We start from the raw sequence: 26,665 nt of genomic DNA on the forward strand, positions 1-26,665 counted from the left end.
CTATTTTTCCAAGGAAGACATGCTGGTGACCAACAGGTACATGAAAAGATACTCAGTATCATAAATCATCAGAGAAATGCAAATCCAGACCACAATGAAATACTACTTCACAGCTGTTAGAATGGCTATTATAAAAAAAATAACAGACTATGAAGTGTTGGCAGGGAAACCTCGTGCACTTTTGGTGGGAATGTAACTTGGTGGAGCCACCTGAGAAACAGTATGGAAGTCCCTCAAAAAATTAAAAATGAACTACCATGTGATCTAGCAATTCTACTTTTGAAGAAAACAAAAGCACTGCTTTGAAAAGATGTATACACACTCTTGTCCATTGCTGCATTACAGTAGTCAGGATATGGGGACAACCTCAGTGTTCATCCGTGGATGAATAGGTAAAGAGATTGTGATATATATAAATCTATAAACACACACACAGAGGTATTAATCAGCTGTAAAAAAGAAGGAAGTTTTGCCATTTGTGACAAGGACAAACCTGGAGGGTAGTGTGCTAAGTGAAATAAGTCAGACAAAGAAAGACTAATACATTTGATTTCTCTTATATGTGGAATCTAAAAAACAAAAATAAACTAGGCTCATAGATACAGAATAGATACAGAGAACAGATTGGTAGTTGCAGGAGGCTGCAGCCTCTTGGGTTGAGGGGTGGGAAAAATGGGCAAATTGGTTTTTTTTTGTCTGTCATTTTTTAGTTTAAATACATTGAATCAAACTTTAAAAAAAAGTCCACTCATTAACATTTTTCTTAGTTTTCATAATCTGTATGTAGGTTCTTTATTCAGCTCCTTTTTAAAAACTCTCCTTGTGATTTGTTTGTTGAAGAAAGTGGGCTGTTGGTGTCACATTTAGTACAGCTCGGATTTTGTTGAGCGTGTCCTCTTCATGTTGTTTAACAGGTTTCCCTGTCTTTGTCTTTTCTGTATTGACTCAGGATTAATTCAGGTTTGTTTTTGGCAGAAAGACTGTTTCATAGATAGTGGGTGGTGTCTTTTTACATCAGGAGGCATATAAATCCACCTTTATGCATTAATTTCTTAGGGATTACAAAATGATGTTATTTGTCTTGATTATTGAACAAAGTTGAGGAATTCTTCAGATCATGTCAGGGATCTGTGTCTTTAAATCTGTTTTAGGACTGAGATGACTTACAGTAGCAAATCAGTAGTCACTGGCTACCATAAAAAGGAGTGAAATTTTGCCATTTGCAACAATGTGGATGAACTTCAGCTAAATTATCTTTAGTGAAATAAGTGAGTCTGAGAAAGACAAATATTGTATAACATGTTGAATCTAAAATGTAAAACAAACTAGTGAATATAACAAAGAAGAAACAGACTCACAGATGCAGGAAACTGGTGGTTATCAGTGGGAAGAGGGAAAGTGGGGGAGGCAAAACAGGGGCAGGAGGTTAAAAAGTACAAGCTACTATATATAAAATAAGTAAGCTACAAGGATATATTGTGCAACACAGGGAATATAGCCAAAGTTTTATAATAACTATAAATGAATGTAACCTTTAAAAATTGTGACTCATTATGTTGTACACCTGAAACTTACATAATGTTGTATATCATATATATATGAAGAGAAAGTCTCTAAAAAAATAAGTGTTTATTGGTCAGTAAGGATAAGATATCTTGTTCATTATAATATGTTTATTACTTGACTTAATGTTGAGTTACTGACTTTTCACTCTTCTTAGCATTAAGTACACTACAGGCTCTTTCTGGTATTTTATATAATAGCGCTCTCTGTTAACAAATATGTCCAGAATGTTCCCACTTGTGAGCCTTAAGTAGCTTTATCAAAATGGAGCTGATGTGGTTCAGAAAATAGATGTGGAGAAGATTCTAAGTGTCTGTTGCTTTACAGGCTTTTTTCATCTCACAGCATTTTACCTCAATCACATATCCACACAAGTGCTTCTCTTGAAATATCTCGAAAATGGGAGAAGAAGAATAAAATTGTTTATCCTCCACAACTGCCTGGAGAACCTCGGAGACCAGCTGTAAGTTTGTGGGTATAACTGATCTCTTAATTTTGATAAAGCACTCTCACTCTTGTGTAGCTAGCAGTGATTTAGTATTCCATATTAAGAAAAAAATTACAGCAATTTTCTTGATCTTTTAATTGATACAGAAAATGTTCTAGGTTTATCTTTTTTGTAGTTAAAAAGATTGTCTTTGTTTCTTATTTATTTGCTTTGGCTTAACCTCCTGGATGGGCTTCCCTGGTGGCTCAAACGGTAAAGAATCTGCCTGCAATGCAGGAGAGCTGGGTTGAATCCCTGAGTCAGGGAAGATCCCCTGGAGAAGGGAATGGCAACTCACTCCAGTATTCTTGCCTGGAGAATTCCATGGACAGAGCTGACAGGCTATATAGTTCATGGGGTCACAAAGAGTCGGACACAACTGAGTGGCTAATTCTTAACCTCCTGAATAGGCACCTTAACTCTGTAACTGAGCTAATAACTTGTGACATGACTGATTTTTGACTCCCAAGAGGCTTGATAATGGAGCATGTGAGGTTGCCAAGAATGGCTTAAGCCACTGACTGATATTTATTTATTTATTTTTGTCTGTGCTGGGTCTTTGCTGCTGCATGGCCTTTTCTCTAGTTGTGGCACAGGCGTCTCTTTGCGGTGGCTTGTTTTGTTGTGGAACACAGGCCCTAGACTGCTTGGGCTCTAGAGTATAGACTCAGTAGTTGTGGCTTACGGGCTTAGTTGCCCCCGGGCATTCAGGGTCCTCCTGGGCCAGTGTCTCCTGCATTGGCAGGTGGATTCTTTACCAGTGAGCCAGCAGGGAAATACACAAATATCAATAAAGTATTTTCTGTATGATAAGCTTTCTTTATTTCTTTGCTTAGCTCTTTGGATTTGGATATTAATTGGAAATAAAGGAATCATAATAGTATTTGCCAGGTCTAGAATCTAAAGGCAAAATTTTGTATTTTGTATTACCAGTACCAAAAGGTATCCAGTCTTTTAATATGTTAAACACTCTTCAGGCTACATCCTAAATAGCAAAATTCAAATAGTTAACAGCAGATCATATGCCTAACTCTAGCAAATGAAGAACAATGTTAGTGAGATAATTTGTTATATATTGGAATTTACTGAAACTATTTTGAGTAACTTGCATCATATATACTCTTCCTATAATATAAGTGCCTGTGTGAAGACATTTGGTTTGATTTTATATGGGCACTTTGGAGAAATCTAATTTAGTTCTCTATTTTGCACAGATTTTGTTTGAGGAAGTAATCCTTTTGGAAAATACCTTAACATTTTCTGATTTTAAATAGTATTTGATAAATTAATCTTGATGTATGAGTTATACCTGTTATGACTAAATTATCCAACTCTTTGTGACCCCATGGACTGCAGCACACCAGGCTTCCCTGTCCTTCACTATCTCCCAGAGTTTGCTCAAACCCATGTCCATTGAGTCGTGATGTCATCAAAGCATCTCATCCTCTTTCCCCTCCTTCTCATCTTGCCCTCGAATGTTTCCTAGTCTCAGAGTCTTTTCCAGTCAGTTTTTCGCATCAGGTGGCCAAAGAATTGGAACTTCAGCATCAGTCCTTCCAATGAATATTCAGAGTTGATTTCCTTTAGGATTGACTGGTTTGATTTCCTTGCAGTCCAAGGGACTCTCAAGTGTCTTCTCCAACACCACAGTTCCAAAGCATCAATTCTTTGGCACTCAGCCTTTTTTATGGTCCAGTTCTCACACCCGTAATTATTAATGCTGTTTATAAATGCTGCCTGCAATGCAGGAGACCTGAGTTAGATCCCCTGGAGAAGGGAATGGATACCCACTCCAATATTCTTGCCTGGAGAATTCCATGGAGAGAGGAGCTTCGTGGGCTACAGTTGAGTGGGTTGCAAAGAGTCGGACAAGGGTGAGCGACTTTCACTTTTTTTTCTATAAATACCTTGCTTATTAACAGGGAATAATTTGCTCACCTAGCCACATAGTTTACACACTGTGTCATTATTTGCAGTATTGCTTAGACTTTTCAGTCTGTTAGCTGCAAGCATTTAGAAAGTTAGTATTACCTCTTGTTTAAAAGAGGGCTAGATAATATTTACAATTCTGTCTCATTCTGTTCTTCAGCATTTGGAATATGTAGTTAAAGAATAGTAGATGGGGCAATGAATAAATCCTATAGCAGTAATTTAAAATGAATGTCACCAGTTTAGACCACTCCTTTATTTTTAAGACTGTCTTCCTATTAGCTAGTACAAATTTCTAAACAATGCAGGCTCCTATAGACACTGTATCTTACATGTGACTTCATCCTGGTAAAGAAAGTAAGTCAGAAATTAAAGGCTTTTAAAAATATATATACGTACAAAGTAGTCATACCTTGTTAAATTGAGCTTGACTTTTTATGTGTTTTTGAAGAAAGCTAAGTTAAATAAATTAGTAGTGAAACTGTATCAAAACTGAACGGTCATTTCTGTAATAGGCATGTTTTTAATTTGTGGATTAATTGACATACTGATCATATGTCATTCTTATGAGTCATTAATGTGGATCCTCTGTACTCTAAAACTTTTATTAGGTGACATTTTTTGTTGCTGTTTGTGTCATTATATGCATTTAAAAATAAAATTCTTTACAAGTTACTGGTTTAGACATTTCATAATTTAGACTTTTACTTTATTTGAATAGCTGTTTTCACATTGTATTCTAATGTAACTTTACCTAATTTTACTGTGTAGGTTAATTAATAGCAGTGATGTTTAACCAGGCTTTCTGACCTCCAACTTTGCCACTTTATCTGTTTGCCATGGTAGGTTTATTTACTGAGACTTCATCTGGTTTAGTGCCCTTACACAATGCACCTGCCTCAAGTAAACGTTGGGCTTTTTAGTTTTAGAAGACAACGATTGAATAACTTTCACCTTTTCTGGTAACACTTGATTTCTTTTTTCCCAGTGTTTTGCCAGGATTACAGTGTCTTTTTTTTTTTTTTAATATTTGAAGATGATTATATACAATTCAGATATTAACAATATCTCACCATGGGAAACCAAGAGTTGAAAGGTTTCTATATAAAAGACTGTTGAGTATTAATTTTTGCAGATTAATATTATCAGTCATGACAGTTCTTTCCTCTCCTGTGCTCCCCAGGACAGATTATTGCTGAAAATGTAATTAGGCTGTTGCTACACTTTTCAGCCTGTCAGCTTCTACTGCAACAGAATTGAAATCTTCTACATATTGAAAGATGGCCACTTGAGACTAGCTGGTGTTTCTAAGTCATTTGTAAACTTCTAGCAGGGCTCAGAATGTTAAAAAGTTCTGCAGTTTTTCTGCTGTTATTTGCCTTGAAAACGTTTTTTTCTGATTTTTAAGTGGCAGTGTGGTGTAGTAGTAGAAAAAGTATGGGTTTTAGAGTCATGAGGAGAACTTTAAAGATATGCCTGCCAGACATTGTATTAGGCCCTTGACATACTTCCCTGGGTGGCTATAGCTTTGTCTCTTACAAGCTTTGCTATCTTGGACAAGTCACTTGATTTCTCTGATTTTCATTTTGTAAAAGATTTATAAAATGTTTTCTCTCCCATATGTTTTCTCTACTGTCATAGAGTTAGATCATATGAAATAAAGGGCTTGAAAAATGCTTTATGAACTATAAATTGTTTAATGGATGATTGATTAAAAAATTCATTGGTATATACCTACCCTCTATAAATAGAAGATAATAAAAACCTAATATTTACTAAGATCTTACCATGTGCTAGGCACTGTTGCTGCTGCTAAGTCACTTCAGTCGTGTCCGACTCTGTGTGACCCCATAGACGGCAGCCCACCAGGCTCCCCCATCCCTGGGATTCTCCAGGCAAGAAAACTGGAGTGGGTTGACATTTCCTTCTCCATTGCATGAAAGTGAAAAGTGAAAGTGAAGTCGCTCAGTCTTGTCCGACTCTTAGCAACTCCATGGACCGCAGCCTACCAGGCTCCTCTATCCATGGGATTTTCCAGGCAAGAGTACTGGAGTGGGGTGCCATTGCCTTCTCCAAGGCACTGTAGAGTACTTCATATAGGTTAGTTTATTTAACCCTTATTATAGTTTTCGGTGTTAGGTACTATTATCTTCATTTTAAAGAAGAAACTTAACCAGAAACAGGTGAAGGACCTTGGATTCTGTAGTTGGTAAATGGTAGAGTGGGGATTCAAACCCAGGTAGTTTGATTCTAGAACCTATGCTCTTCACCAGACACCCACAGTATTGGTTTTCTTACAAAAATAGCTGTTCTATCCATTTTTCCATTGTTTTCCTCACTAACAAGAAACTTTCTTTTTGTATGCTTTGTTGTTTTAGCCGGCTAAATGCTTTTAAAATACTTTCATTTAAGTCTTTTACTATTCACCTGTATAGAAGCATTGCAAATATTGTCACAAACTAGCCATTTTACAGTTTGTTTTTCCCTTAGTAATCTTTATAACACAGTGAGACTTTGGAAAAATATAGCTTTAAATAGGGAAAAAAGAGTCTCTATATTCTTGATAATGTTTTTATTTCTTATGGCAGCATTTCATTAGGCATTAGAAAGTAAGAACTGTATTAATAGTGTGTTACTGTCATTTTGATAGACTTGCTTAATTTTTTTTTCCTGTTTGTAAGGAAATATACCATTGTCGGAGACAAATAAAGTACAGCAAAGACAAGATGTGGTATTTGGCGAAATTGGTAAGCTAAAGTGACTATTACCATATAATACTTTAGGAAAGAAGGTTCAAATTTTATCCTAATATTTGAAAAAAACCAAAAAACAAAAAAAAACTTGCCCTGTTTTCTCTAAAAAGTGAGGAATATAATTACATTTTCAAACATTTGGTAGGTAATCCAAAAATGATAGCTCAGAGATTAGTGATTTTGTTCAGTTTTTACCTCCTGAGAATCTCAATCATGTTGGATACATAGATATTTAGAACAAAGACATCAAGAACCTAGCTACACTTAGAGAATCTAGGAAGCAAACTTACGTATCTGTAAAAACTGATTCAACCTGTTTCAAAACTGTTGCCTTTTTAAGTTTTTTACCCAGAAAATAAAATTTATATATGAGAGAAAGCAAAAGCAGCAAATACATGTGTGATAATACATTTATTCTGTAGGAGAATGAGATGCCTTTTATGCCTACTAGGGTCCTTGCCAACCTATGATCTTTCTTTGTCATGTCTGCTCTCTTTCATTATTATTAAAACTATTAAAATCCAGGTTAGTGGTTGAAATTTTAAAATTCGACTTTTAACTTAAAGAGAGTGATGGCATACCTTCTCAAATGTGTATTTTTCTCTTTTGCATTTATTAGCTATTTTTAATGAAAAAAATTTTCCCTAATTTTACTGAGATGTAATTAACATGTAACTTGTTAGCTAATTTTAGAAGTTATTTGGATTATGTAAAGCTTTTACTTTTCACTGAAGTGGCAATGCTGACTTTGTAAACTAATTTATTTATTTTCTCTTGTCTGTTATCCTTTAATTCTAGATACGAGGAATGTCAATTGACCAGGCTCTGGCTCAGTTGGAATTCAGTGACAAAAAAGGAGCCCAGATAATTAAAGAGGTAAACTAAGATTGGTGGGGAAAGAGCACATAGTTGTTTTCCAGATGTTAGTAAGCTTTGCCTAAATCTGGAATTAACTTGTTTAAGTGCAGAATTTATATTATACAGATTTAGGGTACTCAGTTTTATTACTGTTCTTATACCTTAAGGATGTTCTATGCTTTAAGTATTCTTTTTCCTGAGATGCTTTTATTTGTACCACAAAGTCATTTATATACATCTTATTGTAAATTATTGGGTCTGGATACATTATTTTAGAAGATTTTTTTTGTCAATTCCACAACTGAGAGCTTTGGATTTTATAACTAATTGAGTGGGAAAAGCACTGGACTGGGACTCTGGTAACCTGGTCTTATCTTTTCTCTGACAATTTCTGTTGTGACTATGGGTAAGGCACTTGTCTGGTTCCATTTTTCTTATTTGTAAACTAGGTGGGATTGAATTGGATGATCTCTAAAGACCCCGCTAGCTCTAAATGTAGCTGATTCACTTGGTGCAAATATATTGTTGATATTTATGCTGACTCATTCTAGGCACATGAGTGTTTTGTTTCAGAAAGCTGAGTTGAGGACATCTGGGGAAATCAGCATTATTTTCTATACTTCAGTTAATTTTCACATTAAGTCAGATCTTTTAATTTAGTAGTTGAATAGCTGAGATTGTTGGATTCAGACTTCTAAGAGGCTCTTTTGTAATGCCTCTTATTTATTTCCATTCAGAATGCAATTACTAAGTATTTGTTGTGTACCCAGCTTTGTATTACATTCTTCGTCTTTAAAGGAGAAAAAGATCTGCTTTCTGTTATTTCTGACAACTATTGTCCTATTTTAAAAAATGTGTTCTGGAGAAAGTTAATTCAAAATATTTATGGAGTATAAATTTAATAATTCTTTTCTTGTTTGTTTTGTTTTTATTTTTTGGCTGTGCCATCTGGCATGTGGGGATCTTAGTTCCCTGACCAGGGATTGAACCCGCGTCACCTGCATTGAAAACTTGGGGTCTTAACCATTGGACCACCAGGGAAATCCCTAAACTTAATAATTCTTAAAGGAAATTTTCAAGTATGATTTTCTCTTTTTGTCTGATGTTGTTAATGATTATTTTGGATCCAAAGTTTTAGAATTTTCAGTAAGATTGAGCTCTTTAGCTTCTTGAACTTTTTAGCAAAGTCTGTGACTCAGAGGCATGATGCTCATTACCAGGGATGCTGCTGCTGGTGCTGTTATCTCCTCCTTTACAGCTCACACATTCCAGTTAAAGTTTAGCAGGATCGACTGTGTTCTTTGCATTTGCAATTCTTGTCTGAGGAAGGAATCTCACTGTATCCATTCTCCTTAGTACTGTTATCATTTGATATTCTCTTTTTAAAATTGACTATAGTAGGAAAGCATGTGATTAGCAGTCATATAGAGATAACTACAAGAAATGAGAAATTTAATTCTGTTTTAGTTCAAGGTCAGCCATATGAATGCCTTTCTTTTCCTTGTTTAAGGTTCTCTTAGAAGCACAAGATATGGCAGTAAGAGACCACAATGTGGAATTCAGATCCAATTTATATATAGGTAAGATCTTTAATATTCTTAGCTTTGGAAAATATCTTCCAGTAGTGATGCCAAGTTCTTTATCTAATAACAGTCTTTGATATCTAAATACTTTGGACTATGTTTACCATTGGAAATTGCTGGTAATAGCTTATTTTTCAGTCTTCTGCATGCTAATGTTAAGTCTGTTGTAATGGTCCTAACTGCTTTATTTTTATTTGTTCTTTAATGAGATTGAGATCTTGAAATCTATTGCTGATAGTTATTAAATAATGGATATCAAGATGATACAGAGTGGTCCTTTACTCATAATAAGAATGTAGCTGATTTTTAAAAAAATGAATTCTTTGTCAACCCGAAAGATATATAAAGGATCACAGTGGACTTAGAAAGTCTTTATAGATAATGTGCCATGCCAGGTGCCTCATCCATAAAGGTATCCTATAAGTTAGCCCTCCTAGTACCGGAATGGAAAACCATCTGTTGAATTATAAAAGCCAGGGGACCTTTGAAGACTTAGTGACCCAGATGTGTTGGTTCCTCTTAGTTCTTAACATCCTAAAGCATTAGCTCTGGTTTTGTAGGCTTGTCTCACATCTATTTAATGTAAGTGAAAATGTTTTGGAAGGCATGGTGTACTATACAAATGTAAAGGATTTTTTGGTAGCATACCTTCATACTGATCTTTTTCTAGAAAGAGATCAGTGTTTATTACAAAGCTCTTCCCCATCCCACCCCAGTACTGCAGCAAAGCGGAGCATAGGTTGGAGTTAATGCAGCAGTTACTCCTGACTTCAGTTTTGTCATCAAACAGAGATGTTTATGTCAAAGCAGAATTTTCTCAGTCTACCAAACCTATGTATAAGTACTATTTCACTGAAGATATTTCAAATTCAAGATATGGGAACTGCTGCTCTCCACACGGAGGGGAAAAGGCTGAATCATTATAGTGGAAGTTAGCTGTACCTTGTAGTTTTTCAGCAATTAGCATTTTAAAAGATCATCTAAATTCCACTTTGTCACATAACCTCTGCCCTACTGGAGATGTTTATTTTGGTTAATATCTTACCTCACCTCACCTGGTATTGATGCTGGCAGCTACACCTACTTCTGAAATTCAAATGAGTTATGGTTTTCAATTGAAACATCTTATTTTAAAGCTGAATCTTGTAAAATTAATTATATTCTGGTACATGCATAGAGTTAGAGGGGAATCAAAATGACTACTCAGAAGATGCAGGCCATAGTAGTTAATCATAAGCATTTTCTTCTGGGAGAAGCATGAATAAGTAATGCTGGATGGACCCAGAATCACCGGAAGAGATGAAATGGATGAAGGGCAAGACCATTTGCTTAAAACCTCTTGGTGACCTTTCCTGCACCATGACTGAATATCAAATGACATTTAATTAATTTTATTCAATTTCATAAGAATATTGGCTTCTTAGCTGATTGGCAGCATTTCATAATGGAATTCAGATGCAAGTGAAATGGAATTTGTGTTTAAATCCGTTTCAGTAGTTAGTATATATAGCGAGAGGGTGAAGAGCTTAATCCTGTCTTCCCAAATGAAGGAGCAAAGTCCAGTATTACCTTTAAGCAAAAATCAACTTAACTGTGAATGGTCCTTTAAAATGTACTGGTCGTCTTTTTTTTTTTTTTTTCATTTATTTTTATTAGTTGGAGGCTAATTACTTTACAATATTGTAGTGGTTTTTGCCATACATTGACATGAATCAGCCATGGATTTACATGTATTTCCCATCCTGATCCCCCCTCCCACCTCCCTCCCCACTCCATCCCTCTGGGTCTTCCCAGTGCACCAGCCCCCAGCACATGTCTCATGCATCCAACCTGGGCTGCTGATCTGTTTCACCCTTGATAATATACATGTTTCAATGCTGTTCTCAAAACATCCCACCCTCGCCTTCTTCCACAGAGTTCAAAAGTCTGTTCTGTACATCTGTGTCTCTTTTTCTGTTTTGCATATAGGGTCTTCTTATGCACGTTTCTGCTGAGAAACCTCTGCCCCTCCTGTACCTTCTTTTCATCTAGTTCTGGGTCAAAATCTCTTTTCTTAAGTAGGGCTAGTAAGTCTGGATTTGTCCTATGATTTTAAAAACTCATTTGCTAAGTATTTTGTTGCCTAATTCTGTTATAAAGGAAAAGGAGATGAGTACCCCCAGGAAGATGAAGTATCTGACCACAACACATCAGGCAGTTTATCCCTGTGTTTGCTAAACTTCTCTGATATGAATTGTCTGAGGTTCTAGAGTCGGACACAACTGAGTAACTTTCACTTTCACTTATTAAAAACACAGATTCCAAAAAAATAAAAAATAAAAAAAAATAAAAAAATAAAAACACAGATTCCCAGGCCTCACTACAGACTGAAACCCTAAGGGAGAGGCTTGGGTAAAGTCTATTGATTCTTACCTTTTTATAAAATGTGGGAAACTGATTGATCTTATAGTCTTTGAGAAGGCCTAGATAGTTCATTCCATAGATTTCTTTTAGAGTTTGAAAGCCTAGTTACTTGTTGACTGCCGGTTTGGCTCAGCAAAAGCTCTTTCAGTCCCCTGAGATAAGTAAGTTCATACATTTTAAGGGATCTACTTTTTTGGTAGCATAACTTGTCATTATGTGGTAACTCCTTCAAATGCTTGTCATCAGTCTAAGGCTCATACCTGGTGTTGCATGACCATAGACTTTGAAAGTTCATTTCCTTTTCAAACTTGTAATGATGACTAATGACACAGTGATAGGCCTTAACAAGTGGACATGGACTAATAAAATGTCACTGCTCCGTGATTCATAGCATCTTAAAGTAGTTCACTTCAGGGAATGTGAACGACTGACTTTGTAAATCAGTCTTCTGGGCTAAGACTGATGAAGGGGGAAGTGGGGAGGGTTTCTGAAGTTAATGTTAAGATTTGCATTTACCTAAATACAAGTAATCGGAAATATTGAGAGTATTTTCAATACATGGTACCTGCTGGGCAATATCTTTGAAGGTCATTTCTACTTTTGAGATATCTTAATGTTTTTTCTTTCATTCAAAAAATATTTGAGTGCCTGCTTCCCTGGTGGCTCAGTCGGTAAGGTTCTGCCTGCAATTCTGGAGACCTGGGTTTGATCCCTGGGTTGGGACGATCCCCTGAAGAAGGAAATGGCAACCAGCTCCAGAATTCTTGCCTGGAGAATCCCATGAACAGAGGAGCCTGGGGGGCTACAGTCCATGGGGTCACAAGAGTTGGACATGACTGAGTGACTTACTTTTGCTTTTCAGTGGGTATAATACCCACACAATTAGGTGATGGTATATCTTTTGTAGCAGTTTAAAACATTTAGTACTTGTAGTTTTGGTTTTTGTCAGTAGTAGTACTTTGGAATACGTGAACCGAGAACTTTCAGATGTTCAAGCTGGTTTTAGAAAAGGCAGAGGAACCAGAGATCAAATTGCCAATATCTGCTGGATCATCGAAAAAGCAAGAGAGTTCCAGAGAAACATCTATTTCTGCTTTATTGACTATGCCAAAGCCTTCGACTTTGTGTATCACAGTAAACTGTGGAAAATTCTGAAAGAGATGGGCATACCAGACCACCTGACCTGCCTCTTGAGAAACCTGTATGTAGGTCAGGAAGCAACAGTTAGAACTGGACATGGAACAACAGACTGGTTCCAAATAGGAAAAGGAGCATGTCAAGGCTGTATATTGTCACCCTGCTTATTTAACTTATATGTGGATGAAGCACAAGCTGGAATCAAGATTGCCGGGAGAAATATCAATAACCTCAGATATGCAGATGACACCACCCTTATGGCAGAGAGTGAAGAGGAACTGAAAAGCCTCTTGATGAAAGTAAAAGAGGAGAGTGAAAAAGTTGGCTTAAAGCTCAACATTCAGAAAACTAAGATCATGGCATCTGGTCCCATCACCTCATGGGAAATAGATGGGGAGACAGTGGAAACAGTGTCAGACTTTATTTTTTGGGGCTCCAAAATCACTGCAGATGGTGACTGCAGCCGTGAAATTAAAAGACGCTTACTCCTTGGAGGGAAAGTTATGACCAACCTAGACAGCATATTAAAAAGCAGAGACATTACTTTGCCAACAAAGGTCCGGCTAGTCAAGGCTATGGTTTTTCCAGTGGTCATGTATGGATGTGAGAGTTGGTTGGACTGTGAAGAAAGCTGAGCACTGAAAAATTGATGCTTCTGAACTGTGGTGTTGGAGAAGACTCCTGAGAGTCCCTTGGACTTCAAGGAGATCCAACCAGTCCATCCTAAAGGAGATCAGTCCTGGGTGTTCATTGGACGGACTGATGCTGAAGCTGAAACTCCAATACTTTGGCCACCTCATGCGAAGAGTTGACTCATTGGAAAAGACCCTGATGCTGGGAGGGATTGGGGGCAGGAGGAAAAGGGGACGACAGAGGATGAGATGGCTGGATGGCGTCACTGACTCAATGGGCATGAGTTTGAGTAAACTCCGGGAGTTGATGATGGACAGGGAGGCCTGGTGTGCTGCGATTCATGGGGTCGCAAAGAATCGGACACGACTGAGCGACTGAACTGAACTGACTGAACTGAGTACTTTGGAAAGAAAGAAAGAAAAGTGAAGTCACTCAGTCATGTCCGACTCTTTGCGACCCCAGGGACTGCAGCCTACGAGGTTCTTCTGTCCATGGGATTTTCCCGGCAAGAATGCTGGAGTGGGTTGCCATTTCCTTCTCCAAAGCAGATGATAAAAAAAACCAAGTAGCTGAACACGGGGATCTGTAAGTACCTTTGTCTGGCCAAGATGCTGGGGGTGGGACAGGAGCAGGTGACCCTGTACCATGCTGTCTGGATGTTCCAAATCTCCTGCAGCCAGGCTCCCCTGCCAGAGGGGAAGGGGTTCCCTCGCTGCCTGCATGGGTCCAGGGAAGCCCTGCTGGCTGGCAAGCCAGAGCAGCATTGCTGGGCGACAGCACGTTGGTCTTCCAACACCTTGGGTGAGATTTTGCATGTGACCTCGACTAGATGCCAGCACTGCCAGGAGCCCCTGCTCCCTAGTGAGAGGAAGTACTTTGGAAGAATATACAAATTGTTCTCCTGTGTTGGACCAAAACCGTACATATTAGTACTGTGTGTACTTGGGAAGCTATGAAATTTAGTTTAGAATTTGAGCAAATTTAGCAGACACATCTCTTCATGGGAAATAGATGGGAAACAATGGAAACAGTGACAGACTTTATTTTTTTGGGCTCCAAAATCACTGCAGATGGTGACTGCAGCTGTGAAATTCAAAGATGCTTGCTCTTTGGAAGAAAAGCTATGACCAACCTAGACAGCATATTAAAAAGCAGAGACATTCCTTTGCCGACAAAGGCCTGTCTAGTCAAAGCTATGGTTTTTCCAGTAGTCATGTATGGATGTGAGAGTTGAACCACAAAGAAAACTGAGTGCTGAAGAATTGATGCTTTTGAACTGTGGTGTTGGAGAAGACTCTTGAGAGTCCCTTGGACTTCAAGGAGATCCAACCAGTCCATCCTAAAGGACATCAGTCCTGAATATTCACTGGAAGGACTGATGCTGAAGCTGAAACTCCAATACTTTGGCCACCTGCTGCGAAGAACTGACTCATTGGTAAAGACCCTGATGCTGGGAAAAATTGAAGGCAGGAAGAGACGGGGATGACAGAGGATGAGATGGTTGGATGGCATCACTGATTCAATGGACATGAGTTTGAGCAAGCTCCAGGATTTAGTGATGGGCAGGGAAGCCTGGCTTCACACTCAGCAGAAACTTGAAATTTCTATTTGTTGAGTGAGTGAACGACACAGTTTTGGATCTGCTGAAACTGTGCTGTTCATTCACTCAACAAATAGAAATTCCAAGTTTCATTTAGGACAGATTGCTATTAAAGTGGGCATCTACATACTGTTTCATTATAATTGAAATAGTTCTGTACTAAAGCAGTTTGAAACTCAACATACATAATTAGTGGAGGAGAGACTGGAGGAGGGGAGACCATAAACTAATTTGGAATCTATACTGTAAACCCTGATTTCATTTAGATCTGAGTGGTTGTGTTGTGTATTCCCATTCCAGAGTGTTAAAGAATCCTGGTGTTTCAGAAGAGTTAATGTTTTTGTTTTTGGCATAAAAAAGTGATGGCATTATATGCATGAAGGTTAGGCAAATGTTATTTTATGGCCTAAAGAGGAAATCATAGCTGGCATTTTGCAGGTTCTGAATGTTTGCTCTTAGGTATTTTGGGAGAAATGGAAAGAAAATGATAGTTAGCATAAACCCTGATAGCATTGATCATTGTGTTTTGATAGATTATGTAGTGTTGCACAGTTAGCTAATTTTGATACTTCTTTCCCTGGAGTGTAGCAGTCCTTATTCTCAGAGCATTTGGAAATTGATGCTCAAATTGGGTAGAGTAGTAGTTTTGGATAAAATTAGCCATCATGTTTGTAAAATCTTTTCAGAAGTTTCTACACTCTTCCCAGTGTCAGTGGTTTTATTTTTAGGATTCCTCCTGACAAGTGGATTCAGAGCACCTGGAAGTACTTTGTATTATAAAGTGATTTGTGTAATACTGGTTTTTGTTTGGAAAAACTAAAAAAAAAAATTTTATTGAAGTATAATTGACATGCAGCATTACGTTAGTTCCAGGTTTGCAGCTGGATGATTCGGTGTTGCAGAGTGATCACCAGAACACATCTAGTTAGTGTCTGTCACCATACATTGTTACAGTTTTTTTTCCTTGTGATGAGATCTTGTAGTATCTTTTCTCAACTTTCAAATATGCAATATGGGTATTATTGACTACAGTCACCATGCTGTACATTACATTCCCATGGCTTATTTATTTTATAACTGAAAGTTTGTACCTTTTGACTCACTTCATCCATTTTGCCCACCTGCCCATTACCCCTATCTTTGGAAATTCTTAAATTCATTTCTTTAGTGCCCAGCAGATGAATTTAATAAATAGGCAGTTAACTCTCACCTTGTCTCACTGAAACCCCAGGCAGTTTTCTTAGTCACTTTCATCCTTAGCTTTCTCTTTGGCAAAGATAGTTCTGCTAAAATCACTTCATGAGAGGTTTGTGGTCAGAGGCTTGTGGAGCACATACTTTGACATGGTCTCTGTAATATAAAGTTCTGTCACAGTAAGAATAAAAGTGGTGAGTATGAAAGTGAATTGATTTGCTATGTATGCTGTAGATTTTACCTTTTTAAAAGGCTTATTAAATTAACTAAAAATGTAAGACTAAATTCAGAAGGTAGTTACTATGATTTACCATGGGTGAACAGGTGAATAGATTGCTTCTTGTACTATTTAAAAGATTTCTTCAAATTTTACAAGGTCAAACCTTGACATGTAGAATAGGGGCAGGGAGATGAGGGGATGGATGTGATGCAGGAGTTCCTAAACCTGACTCTGAATCAGAGTTGCCTGGATTGGGGGATGTTGTTTGCTCAGGATATAATTTCCAAGGCCCACTCCAAATATAAATTAGAATATCAGCATCAGCATTTTAAATGTGTTCCCTAGGTTTGTTTGATGTAGTAGGCTGAGGATAGCATTTGGGAACCATTGGTTCCAGAGGTTTCTCATATAGTTAGAATAAAATCAAAATGTTGTTCCCACAACTTCAGGGCTTTGTGTAATCTTATCTTCATCTCTGATCTCTTCCCCTTACTTGTATCACTCTTCGCCTTGCTTACTGTGCTTTAGCGGGTTCTGGGCCTGAAATAAGCCAAGGATGTTCTTACCTTTGGGGCTTTGTGTTTGCTCTTTCCTCAGCCTGGAACACCTTGCCCTTAGATATTTGCATGAATGATTCATTCTGCTCTTGGATCAAATGTCTCTTCCTCTTGACACCACCCAGTCTCAAGTTGCCCCCAGAACACCCCCTCAGTCTCTGTCACATCACTGTTTGTTTTATTCATAGCACTTGTCACTAACTCAAATGATGGTGTTTGTTTTCTGTCATTCTCCTCTAGAGTGTCCACTGTATGGAGCCAGGGCCCTTGCTGGTCTTATTCACTCTTAATTCTCCAGGACCTGAGACGGAGCCTGGTCTCTAAGGAAGAGCTCAGGAGATACTTGTCTTTAGATAAGCCTACTCTAGCCAGCCAGTGAGCTCATGTAATCTTAGAATTTAGCTGAGAAGACAGAAATTGCTCAGCCGATCAAGCTGTAATCTTGCAGATACAGTTATGGTTGTTTTGTGTAATTCTCTTTTTCTTCCCTGTTTAGCTGAGTCCACCTCAGGGCGAGGCCAATACCTGAAACGCATCCGATACCACGGCAGAGGTCGCTTTGGGATTATGGAGAAGGTTTTTTGTCATTATTTTGTGAAGTTGGTGGAAGGCCCTCCACCTCCACCTGAGGCACCAAAGACAGCAGTAACCCACGCCAAAGAGTACATCCAGGAGCTTCGTAACCGGACCATCATTCATGCTCTGTGATGGGACTATTCAGACTCCATGGTGTATATATTTTACCATTTGTTTCTTAAAACCAACAAAAATTAAAGACTAATGCTTTTTATGAATCGTTACTGAATTATTGAAATATGAAGTACCCCTGCTGGTTTTATATGAATATTTATAAAGCTCTGTCCATTTCTTGTGAGCCTCTGGGTATATTTTATGTCTTTGCAACTAGGAAGGGGAAATCAGCTTTAAACATAGTGACAGACTGTATAATTCAGAAGGCTTTTTTTGAGTACTATTTGAAAGGAATGTTAACTTTGTAGCTAGTGCCCTGCAGTTGGTAGTTTTGATACTGGAGTTGAGTAGAAAGTTATATAGGATAAGAAAACTTGTCCTTATTATTTCACTTGATTTTTCTCTTGAGACTAAGGGAGGGGTGGTGGAGGGGGGCATGCTTGCATGTTGTTTCACTGCAGTATTTTAGAGCATTCTGTGGTTCAGTTTTTCCTTTCACTGTTGGCATTGACTAGTGGGTGAGGGTTTATATTATCCTTTACTATTTTAGCTGAAACTTGAAATTATAGGAATTCATTAGAATATTAATCTAAAACTCCAAAAATCATTTAACTTATAAAGTTTATTTTCCTAAAATAACAACTGTTTTTATGTCTCCTTCCAACAGTGCTATCTGTTGCTTGGCTATCTTGTTTAGGATTGATTCATTTTTTCAGAGTGAATTCGATTAGAACCAATCTCAGCCTTGCATTCTAAAATAAGGCAGTAGATGGCACTCAGTTCCCTCTTGTTAGCAGAAATGTTAATAGTATTCAGCACTGCCTGGTTCTTGTTGTTAGACAAGAGGCACTCTGTCCACGGCCCTAGTCCAGTGTTTCTCTAATGTTTATATGCAGAGGAAGAACCTGGGGTGCTTATTAATGCAGCCTTCTGGGTCCCTCTCTGACCCTCTCCCCCAAAGATTCTGATTCGCTAGAAATCTGTTTTAAATAAGCACTTCCAGATGATTCTGTTTTCGGGGACTGCACTTCAAGTCAGATGAAGAATGTAGCTTCAGTGCCATGTTTTAAGATGGCATTAATAATAGCTACTATTTATTGGGACCTCATTATTTGACATGCTCTGTGTTGTATTTTACAAATAACTATCTCTGGGTTACACAGTTTGTAAATATTGGACTACGATTTAAACTCTAGGTTTAAGTATCTATTTATGCATACCTAATGAATAGACTTCCCTGGTGGCTCAGATGGTAAAGCATCTGCCTACAATGTGGGAGACTCGAGTTCAATCCCTGGGTCGGGAAGATCTCGTGGAGCAGGAAATGGCAACCCACTCCAGTATTCTTGCCTGGAAAATCCCATGGACAGAGGAGCCTGGTGGGCTATAGTCCAAGGGGTTGCAAAGAGTCTGACTGAGCAACTTCACTTCACTAATGAATATACAGGAATATTTCTAGGCCTCTGCAGTTAACCTAATGTATGGATAAAAAAGACAGAGGGCTCAGTAAATAAGCCACTGAGGTGTAGGGCAGATTCATTCTGGGTCCTAAGATATTATATCATGGAAGCATGGAAATAACACTGGAGTGGTAGAAGGCGACCTTTGTTCTAGTCTTGGCATAATCACTAACCAGAAGGAAGACTCCGGGCAGGTCTCCTCCGTGCCTGGCCTCCATTTAATTCACCTAGAAGATAAGAGGCTCAGAGTTGTCTTAAAAACACCTTCAGAATCACTTGAAGGGCTTGTTAAAAGATCCAAATCCCTGGGCCTCACTCCAACTTAATGAGTCAGGGTTTGGTGTGGGGGAGCAGGGGTTTGCCCTGGTAACGAATGCCCCAGTGATGTGTGGCTAAGAATCCCTGGACCAGAGGGTCTCTAGGCTTTCTCTCGGGGCAGATTCTGGATGAGTTTTAATTTCAAGAGTTTTTACTTCCTTGGTTGTGACTGAAACACGCCAGGTGGTGGTGTGGACTCCGTAACTATAAATTGCGTGAATGAGGATGCTGCTTCATCAGGCTGTTCAAACTTTTGAAATAGGTAAAAACAAAACATCTTGGAGTCTAATGAAGAACGTTAGCTTGTAATCTAAGATTCAGCCTTCATTTGGAACTGCTTCTGGTATGTTAAAGTGTACTAATTGCTAACCTTCAGGACTGGGTACTGTTTTAAACATGGTATATACATTATCTCAATGAACCTTTCCCATTGTGACTGTTGCTAAGTATATCTGGTTAGTTTCCGTGCTGAAATTAACTTTACATGGTTCAGAAATTGATGTCTTCTCTCTAACAATATCTGAATGCTTGTAATCTCCTTTTTTTTCCCCAGAGAATTATGATAGATTTAAACTTTTTTTGTTAGTGTATAGCACATTCAGGAGGGCTTTGTAGGTGACTCAGTGGTAAAGAATCCGTCTGCCAAGCAGGATATGTAGGTTCAGTCCCTGGGTCGTGAAAATTCTCTGGAGAAGGAAATGGCAACCCACTCCAGTATTCTTGCTTGGGAAATCTTGTGGACAGAGGAGCCTGACGAGCTACAGTGCTTGGGGTCACAGAGTCACACATGATTGAGTGTCTAAACAACAGCAACATCAGCACTTTCAGGAATTGCACCAATCACAAGTTTAGCTGAATAAATGATCAAGTGATGAACATACCCAGGTAAGCAGATGAAGAAGCTTTTGAAGCAGCTCAGTTTATTGGGCAACTGTTATATGCCTGGGAGGATACAGGTAGTGAAAAAGGAATCAACCCCTGCTGTGGAGCTCACACTCTGCTAGGAAAGGCAGAGTAATTCAGTAAGTCAGTGATTACACGCGTTCACTGTGCTGATGTTACAAGAGCAGAGAAATGGGACTTTGGGAGTAGACATCAGGGCACCCTGGAAAACTGTCTTTGGGTTTTGGGGAAATTAATTTTTTTTAGAGATATAGTGAGGGGAAAAGGTAAAAATGAAAAATGTCATATGGATCAGTAAAGGGTTATGTTGTCAGACCAGTTTGGGTTGTTTTCAACTGTATGAACGTTAGGACCATTTCATCCTTCCAGAAGTTGAGAAGTATGTAGGATGTGTGATGCAGAGGGGAGTATACTGTCTCTGGAGCTGACTCCGAGTTACCAAACTGTGAATGAGGCTCCAGCTAACCCTGAGGGGAAGGACGTGTGAAGTGAGTATACTGTGAACATTGCAAAATAAAATGGATGTGTTTCTCCACAAGTGATGAAAATGACTGGATTTTTTCCATGGATTTCATTTTAATGCAGAGGTTGTAGTAACAATTTTAGTTGATTAAGAAGAGTTCAGTCACATGTGTGGGTTTAAAACAGGAAAGGTTTTGGAGTGGGTGAGCTTCCAGAAAGATTCTAAAGCAGGACAAAATTACATAGATGACATTATTAACACTTCTAGGAATAGGCCCCTCTTCTCAGCCATTGTCTGATGTAACTGTCTAGGGTCCAATTTCTGTATGAGATAGGTTTTAGCCTTTAGTCTTAAGCAAACCAGCCTACTGTGAGTTACGTTAGTATACAGCTTAGGATGTCTCTGTTATGGAACCACAAATTCATTGGATTAAAGAGAAAATATTGGTAAGTGAATCATACTTGTGCACTCAAGTAAAATGTTTTTTTATGTTTATCCAGTAGGGACTGAATTAATAATTATTTTCACTTAACAGCCCAAGGAGACTCATAAAATTTTTACTCTGGAAAGTAAGGAATGGCAATATTAATATCAAATGAAGTGGAATTTAAGGAAAGGCATAAATGAACCTAAAAGGGTTGTTTAATGCACATTTGGAGGAACACATTCTACAGTCAATTTGAAACCATTTCTAAACCTCCTGAAGGTCATCTTAAAGTTTCAAGTTTCCATAGTGGACCCCAGCATAAGAAAATCTGATTTAAATGATTTAAGTTCATTTTATCTATCTGGCCATAGTTCGTGACTCTTTTCCTATATTCATGCTCTTTACAGTGTGACTCTGCAGTTCCTCTTATTGCAAAGTGGAGTCTCTTCTGACCTGTTGAATTTGGGCTGACTTTCTAATAGCATGTGGCAAAAGTGACAGCTTGCAGGTTTCCAGCCTTGTCTCTGTTTGCTTCCTTACTCTTTCTTGGATCTCTGCTTCTCTATGTAAACAAGCCCAGGCTGATGTGCTCAAGGATGGGAGACCATGTAGAAGAGAGATGTGGGCCCCAGCTTACAGCCAGCCAGCCACAAAACACACGAAAGATCCTAGCCAGCATTCACATAGCTGCTGATGCAATGAACACTGATGACAGGTGAGAACAGGTAAACCAGCACAAACTGACTATAGATGCATGAAGAAGTTAGTAAGTTCTTATTAAGCCACTGGACTGTGAGGTAGTTTGCTACATAGTAGTAGGTCTAATAAATATTTCAAACTTTGTACTGTAAAGAGAATACCAGTCTTTTCAAATGTCTGTAACAATTGGTAAAATTGATTCTACAAATTTTAAATTCTATAGTTGTAGACTCTAAATTGATTCTACAATTTTAATTTTGATTTACAAAGAAGTCCTCACATTCTCTCAAATAAGAATCATAGAGCATTTTTAAAAATCATACTGCCCTAAAATCAGAAATTTGTTCTTTTTAAGAAAGTTTAAGCATAATCTCCTTGATAATAAAACACTCCTTAATTCTTTGAGGGAAAAATGGATATGGACAGATCTTGTAAGTTTAATGAAGAAATACAAATGATACTAATAGACAAGACAGGAAAGCAACCTAAATGTTCATTGATAAATGAATGGATAAAGAAGATGTGGTACACATACACAATTGAATACTACTCAGTCATAAAAAAGAATGAAATAGTGCCATTTGCAGCAGTATGGATAAACCTAGAGATTATCATACTGTCCTTCACATTATCAAGTGAGTCAGAAAGACAAATACTATGATATCACTTATATGTGGAATCTAAAATGCAACATAAATGATTTACAAAACAGAAACAGACACACAGACATAGAAAACAAAACTTATGGTTACCAAAGGAAAAAGGGCTTGAGGGAGAGATAAATTAGGAGTTTGGGATTAGCAGATACAAAATACTATATATAAAATAGGTGAAAAACAAAGTCCTACTGTATAGCACAGGAAACTGTATTCAATATCCTGTAATCATATGGAGAAGAATATGAAAAGGTATATGTGTATATAGGGATATATATGTGTGTGTTTATATATATATATATATATGTGTGTGTGTGTGTGTGTATATATATATATATATAGCTGAAACACTTCACTGTATACCAGAAGCTGATAGAACATTGTAAATCAGCTATACGTTCATTTAAAAAAATGAAAATATATGTATGATACAAGGGCATAAAACCTTACAGAAAAGTTATTAAGGATCCTGTGAAGAAATAGGCTGGGTCATTCTGTTTGTCTGTATGGTTCTGGATTAGAATTGATCATAAGATGAACTTGAGTAATAACTGGGAATTAGAAGTGATGCGCTCACAATCATTTTGGCGTCTCTATACCTGTCACAGTAGTGCCTCAGTGTAAGACACCACACTAGGGCAGCAAGTGTCCCATTTCAACATCTTGTTAGACTAAGCAGAAGGGAATTATTAAGGATCTTAGCTCAAAGAATTTCTAAGTGGGCCCAGACTATATAATATGTTTTCCCCTGGTCTGCAGGCACTTCACTTTATTTTCTGAATCAGGAGTGGGTAACAGTGACTGGCAGACGTGTCATAAGACTGAAACTTAGCTGTAAAGTAGTCTAGAAATACACTTTCTAATTTTCTGGCCTCTTAAAACGTGTCAGTGTTCTGCAGCCAGAGACCACCATGAACACAGTTGAACAAGTTGGGTTTATTACTTCTTGCAGCAAGGGAGAACACACCACGGCGACAGTGGGGAATCCTCAGCAAGAGGATATTAGGACTTGGGCTTTGGTGGAGTGATTTTATAGGATTTGGGCTTTGGTTGGTTGACTTGCTAGGGTTTGCTCTTAATTTGATGTCATCATACAGTGTGGGTGGGGGACATTCTATGATTGATTATCTCAATAAATTTTACATATAGGGAGCGCAAACGTGGGTGAGGAAATAGGTGTAAATAATTGATAAAGAATTAACAGTCACTCATTTTAGCAAAGCGAAGGTGTTTGGTATTTTGTGGATGGCACCACGACCTTGTTTTTGTCTATGCTTAGATGGAATTATGGTGTGTACTTGTTTTATTTCATTTAATCGTGCTCCCGGAATGACCTTGTCTGAGTTGGTATTCTGTGAGATGGTTTCTGTTCAACAGGAGAAGTGCCTATCCAGCTGTCAAGTGCCTATCCAGCTTCTGAATGTCAGGGGCTGTTCTTTTCTTTTTCAAATACTGGCTGGAAGGAAATTTGAGCAGCTGTTGGCTAAGCAAATCTGTTGTATCTGCCTCAAGTATCATCATACTTAATGGTAACACTGGAATTTCCCACCAAAGTGGGGGACAAGTCAAGTGTGCCAACTATTCATGTTATTTAGTATTTCCCAACAGTTTAGTCAAAAGCTGTAAGATAAAATGAAATAAGAGCAAAATCTTTGGAAAAGAAGAGATGAATTATTACTTGCATATAACTGCCTCCCTGGGAAACTAGGAAAATCAACTGAAAAATTATTAGAAGTAAGAAGAGTTCAGTAAGTCAGTTGGTTGCAAAATCAGTATAAGTCAATGCTTATCTTTTAAATTAGCAATCATCAGAATATATAATTTTAAAAAGCCATTAAAATAGAGACTAAATTAGAAAATATCTAGGAATAAACTTGACATATGAAAAGTATGCAGGACCCATATAAACAAAATCATAAAACTTTCCTGGGACACTTCAAGACTTACATGGTAGGGCATACTACATTCTTGGATGGCATAACTCAGTAATTTGCCATTTCTATTCTAATAAAAATGTCAAAAGTATTCTTTTTTTATCTAGACAGTATAATCCTAAGGTCACCTGGGAAGCTTAATAAAAAGCTGAGGAATTTTTAGAAGATTGGGAGGTGACTTACATTGCTAGAAAGATTTATTGTCAGAGCAGCATGGTTCTTGTGTAAGAATAAAAATAGGCCCCCAAACAGACTTAAGTATTATACATTTGGTTTAGGATGAAGGTGGAATTGAAATGTTCTTACGCCTCTGCTTAAAATATAGGAAGCATGTCTCTTCTGTCCTGATAATGAGAAAATGACATAAACTACAAAATCATTACTTTGCTTGAGCTCATGAGAAAGATGAGGTTGGGAGGCACAGCCTCATTAGGAAGAGAGACAAGCCCCTCTGAAGAGAGATGGGCTTCACAACTGTCTCCACTCCCACAGAGCCTGGGGAGCAGAAACTCCGCCACTGTCCACGTGGGGAGAAGAGATCAGCTAAATTGTAGCTGAAAATCCACATGTGGGTCAGCGGTAAATCTGGGGTAGCTGAGGTAGCAGAGGAGTTCCATCTCAGCTAGACTGTCCTCCACACACTTCCACCAGGTGCTCACCAGAAGTACTGGGGGAGGGCAGGAGACTGGCCCTCTTGAACCCACATCTGAGGTCCAGACAGAGGGAGGCAGTTGGCGGATGTTGGGGACATAAAATGCCATTGGCTTCCCTGGATTTTCCTCCCTTAGGGATCCAAAGCTCTAAGCTGCTGGGGATAGGGTGGGAAACTCAAGTTGCCCACAGGTTTCAAAGTGATCAGTGGACAGGGGGCTCAAGACCCTGCCTTTTTCCCTGGACAGTAGACTACACCCTCAAGTCTCTGCAGTGGCAGTCTGTTACTCTCAGGGCAGACAGACCAAAATGTGTTCCTTAATAACTGCGTGAAAAGCATTTGATAACATTGAACATCCATTTATGATAAAAACTCAGCAAACTAGAACTTTCTCAATCTGATAATAGACATCTACAAAAACCCTATGGCTACCGTCATACTTAATGGTAGAAGATAGAGTCTATGAATTGTGGTGTGTCCCTACAATGGAATACTTCTCATCAATAAGATGGATGAATTGCTGATACAAACAACGGCATGGACGAATCTCAAAAGCACTACAGTAAGTGAAAAGGCTGAACTCAAAAGTTTATATGTTGTATATTTCATTGACATTCAGGAAAAGGCAAAACCACATGATCATAGAGAACAGATCAGGGTTGCCAGGGGCTGGCAGGTGGGGAATGGGGGATTGACTACAAATGGGCACAAGCAAACTTTGGGGGATGGTGGAAATACTCCATCTGTGGGTGTTGATTGTTGTGACTACACATGGCGTTTGTCAAAATTCATGACGCTATCATAAGAGTATGAATTACATCTCGAGAGATCTGACTTTAATAAACTGGTTCAAGAAGAAAGTATTATGCTATAAACAGTGCTGAAATAATTGAAAAATCATTTGTGGGAAGTTAATTCCTCACATCATCTGATAGGATTAATTCCAAGTGGATTATAAATAAGAATAAAAAATGAAGCCATTAAAAGCTTAGAAATATGCAGAAAAGATAGGTGATGAATACATAGGAGAGCAAAGTATAAAGTAAAACAAGGAAGTGAAGATTACCACCTCAGGACAGTGATCATCAAGAGGTAAAAGGAGTGTTTTTGAGAAAGAAGCCATTGTAGGAATCTGTCTTCTCTCCCTCCTTCCCTCCCTCCCACTCCCCTTTCCTCCTCCTGCTCTCTTCCTCCCTCTGCTCTTCCTCCCTCTCCATGTCAGTGATGTGGATAGCAGTTACAGGAACATTTGTTTTATGATTATTCATCACACTGTGCAGCCTTCTGTTTATATGTACCATATTTTGTAGTTTTAAAAAAGGTAACACTTGGGGTCCGAATGTAATTGCCTACATTGTAACAGGATTTAGGCGCAGAGAGTCCAAGTCCGGATTTAGGCGCAGAGAGTCCAAGTCCATTGGTGAAGGTGGTTCCCCTCATTTTGTCATCAGTTCTCTCTCCCCTATCTAGTGCTCTGCCAGCCAGAGCAGCCACCTGGTTCAAAACAGTTAACAGACTCGAAACATGATAAACCAAACCCAGTTAG

General features: G+C 38.2%; 1 protein-coding gene across 3 annotated transcripts in view; it reads left to right on the forward strand.

Annotated features, from left to right (window-relative positions):
• The window catches only part of MRPL22 (mitochondrial ribosomal protein L22), a 41,672-nt gene extending 23,961 nt beyond the window's left edge, over positions 1–17,711 (forward strand). The window contains exons 3-7 of one of the 3 annotated variants that reach the window (XM_043913385.1): positions 1,891–2,026; positions 6,661–6,726; positions 7,531–7,608; positions 9,101–9,170; positions 17,414–17,711. In XM_043913385.1, the coding sequence (XP_043769320.1) occupies positions 1,891–2,026; positions 6,661–6,726; positions 7,531–7,608; positions 9,101–9,170; positions 17,414–17,625 (562 nt within the window). In that variant the 3' untranslated portion in view covers positions 17,626–17,711. The remainder of the gene's footprint in view (positions 1–1,890; positions 2,027–6,660; positions 6,727–7,530; positions 7,609–9,100; positions 9,171–17,413) is intronic. The other 2 variants (XM_043913383.1, XM_043913384.1) reach the window with 2 other exon arrangements.
• Positions 17,712–26,665: the final 8,954 nt, after the last annotated feature.

This window comes from Cervus elaphus, chromosome 9 (genome assembly GCF_910594005.1).
Source record: "Cervus elaphus chromosome 9, mCerEla1.1, whole genome shotgun sequence".
In the NCBI taxonomy this organism is placed as follows: domain Eukaryota; kingdom Metazoa; phylum Chordata; class Mammalia; order Artiodactyla; family Cervidae; genus Cervus; species Cervus elaphus.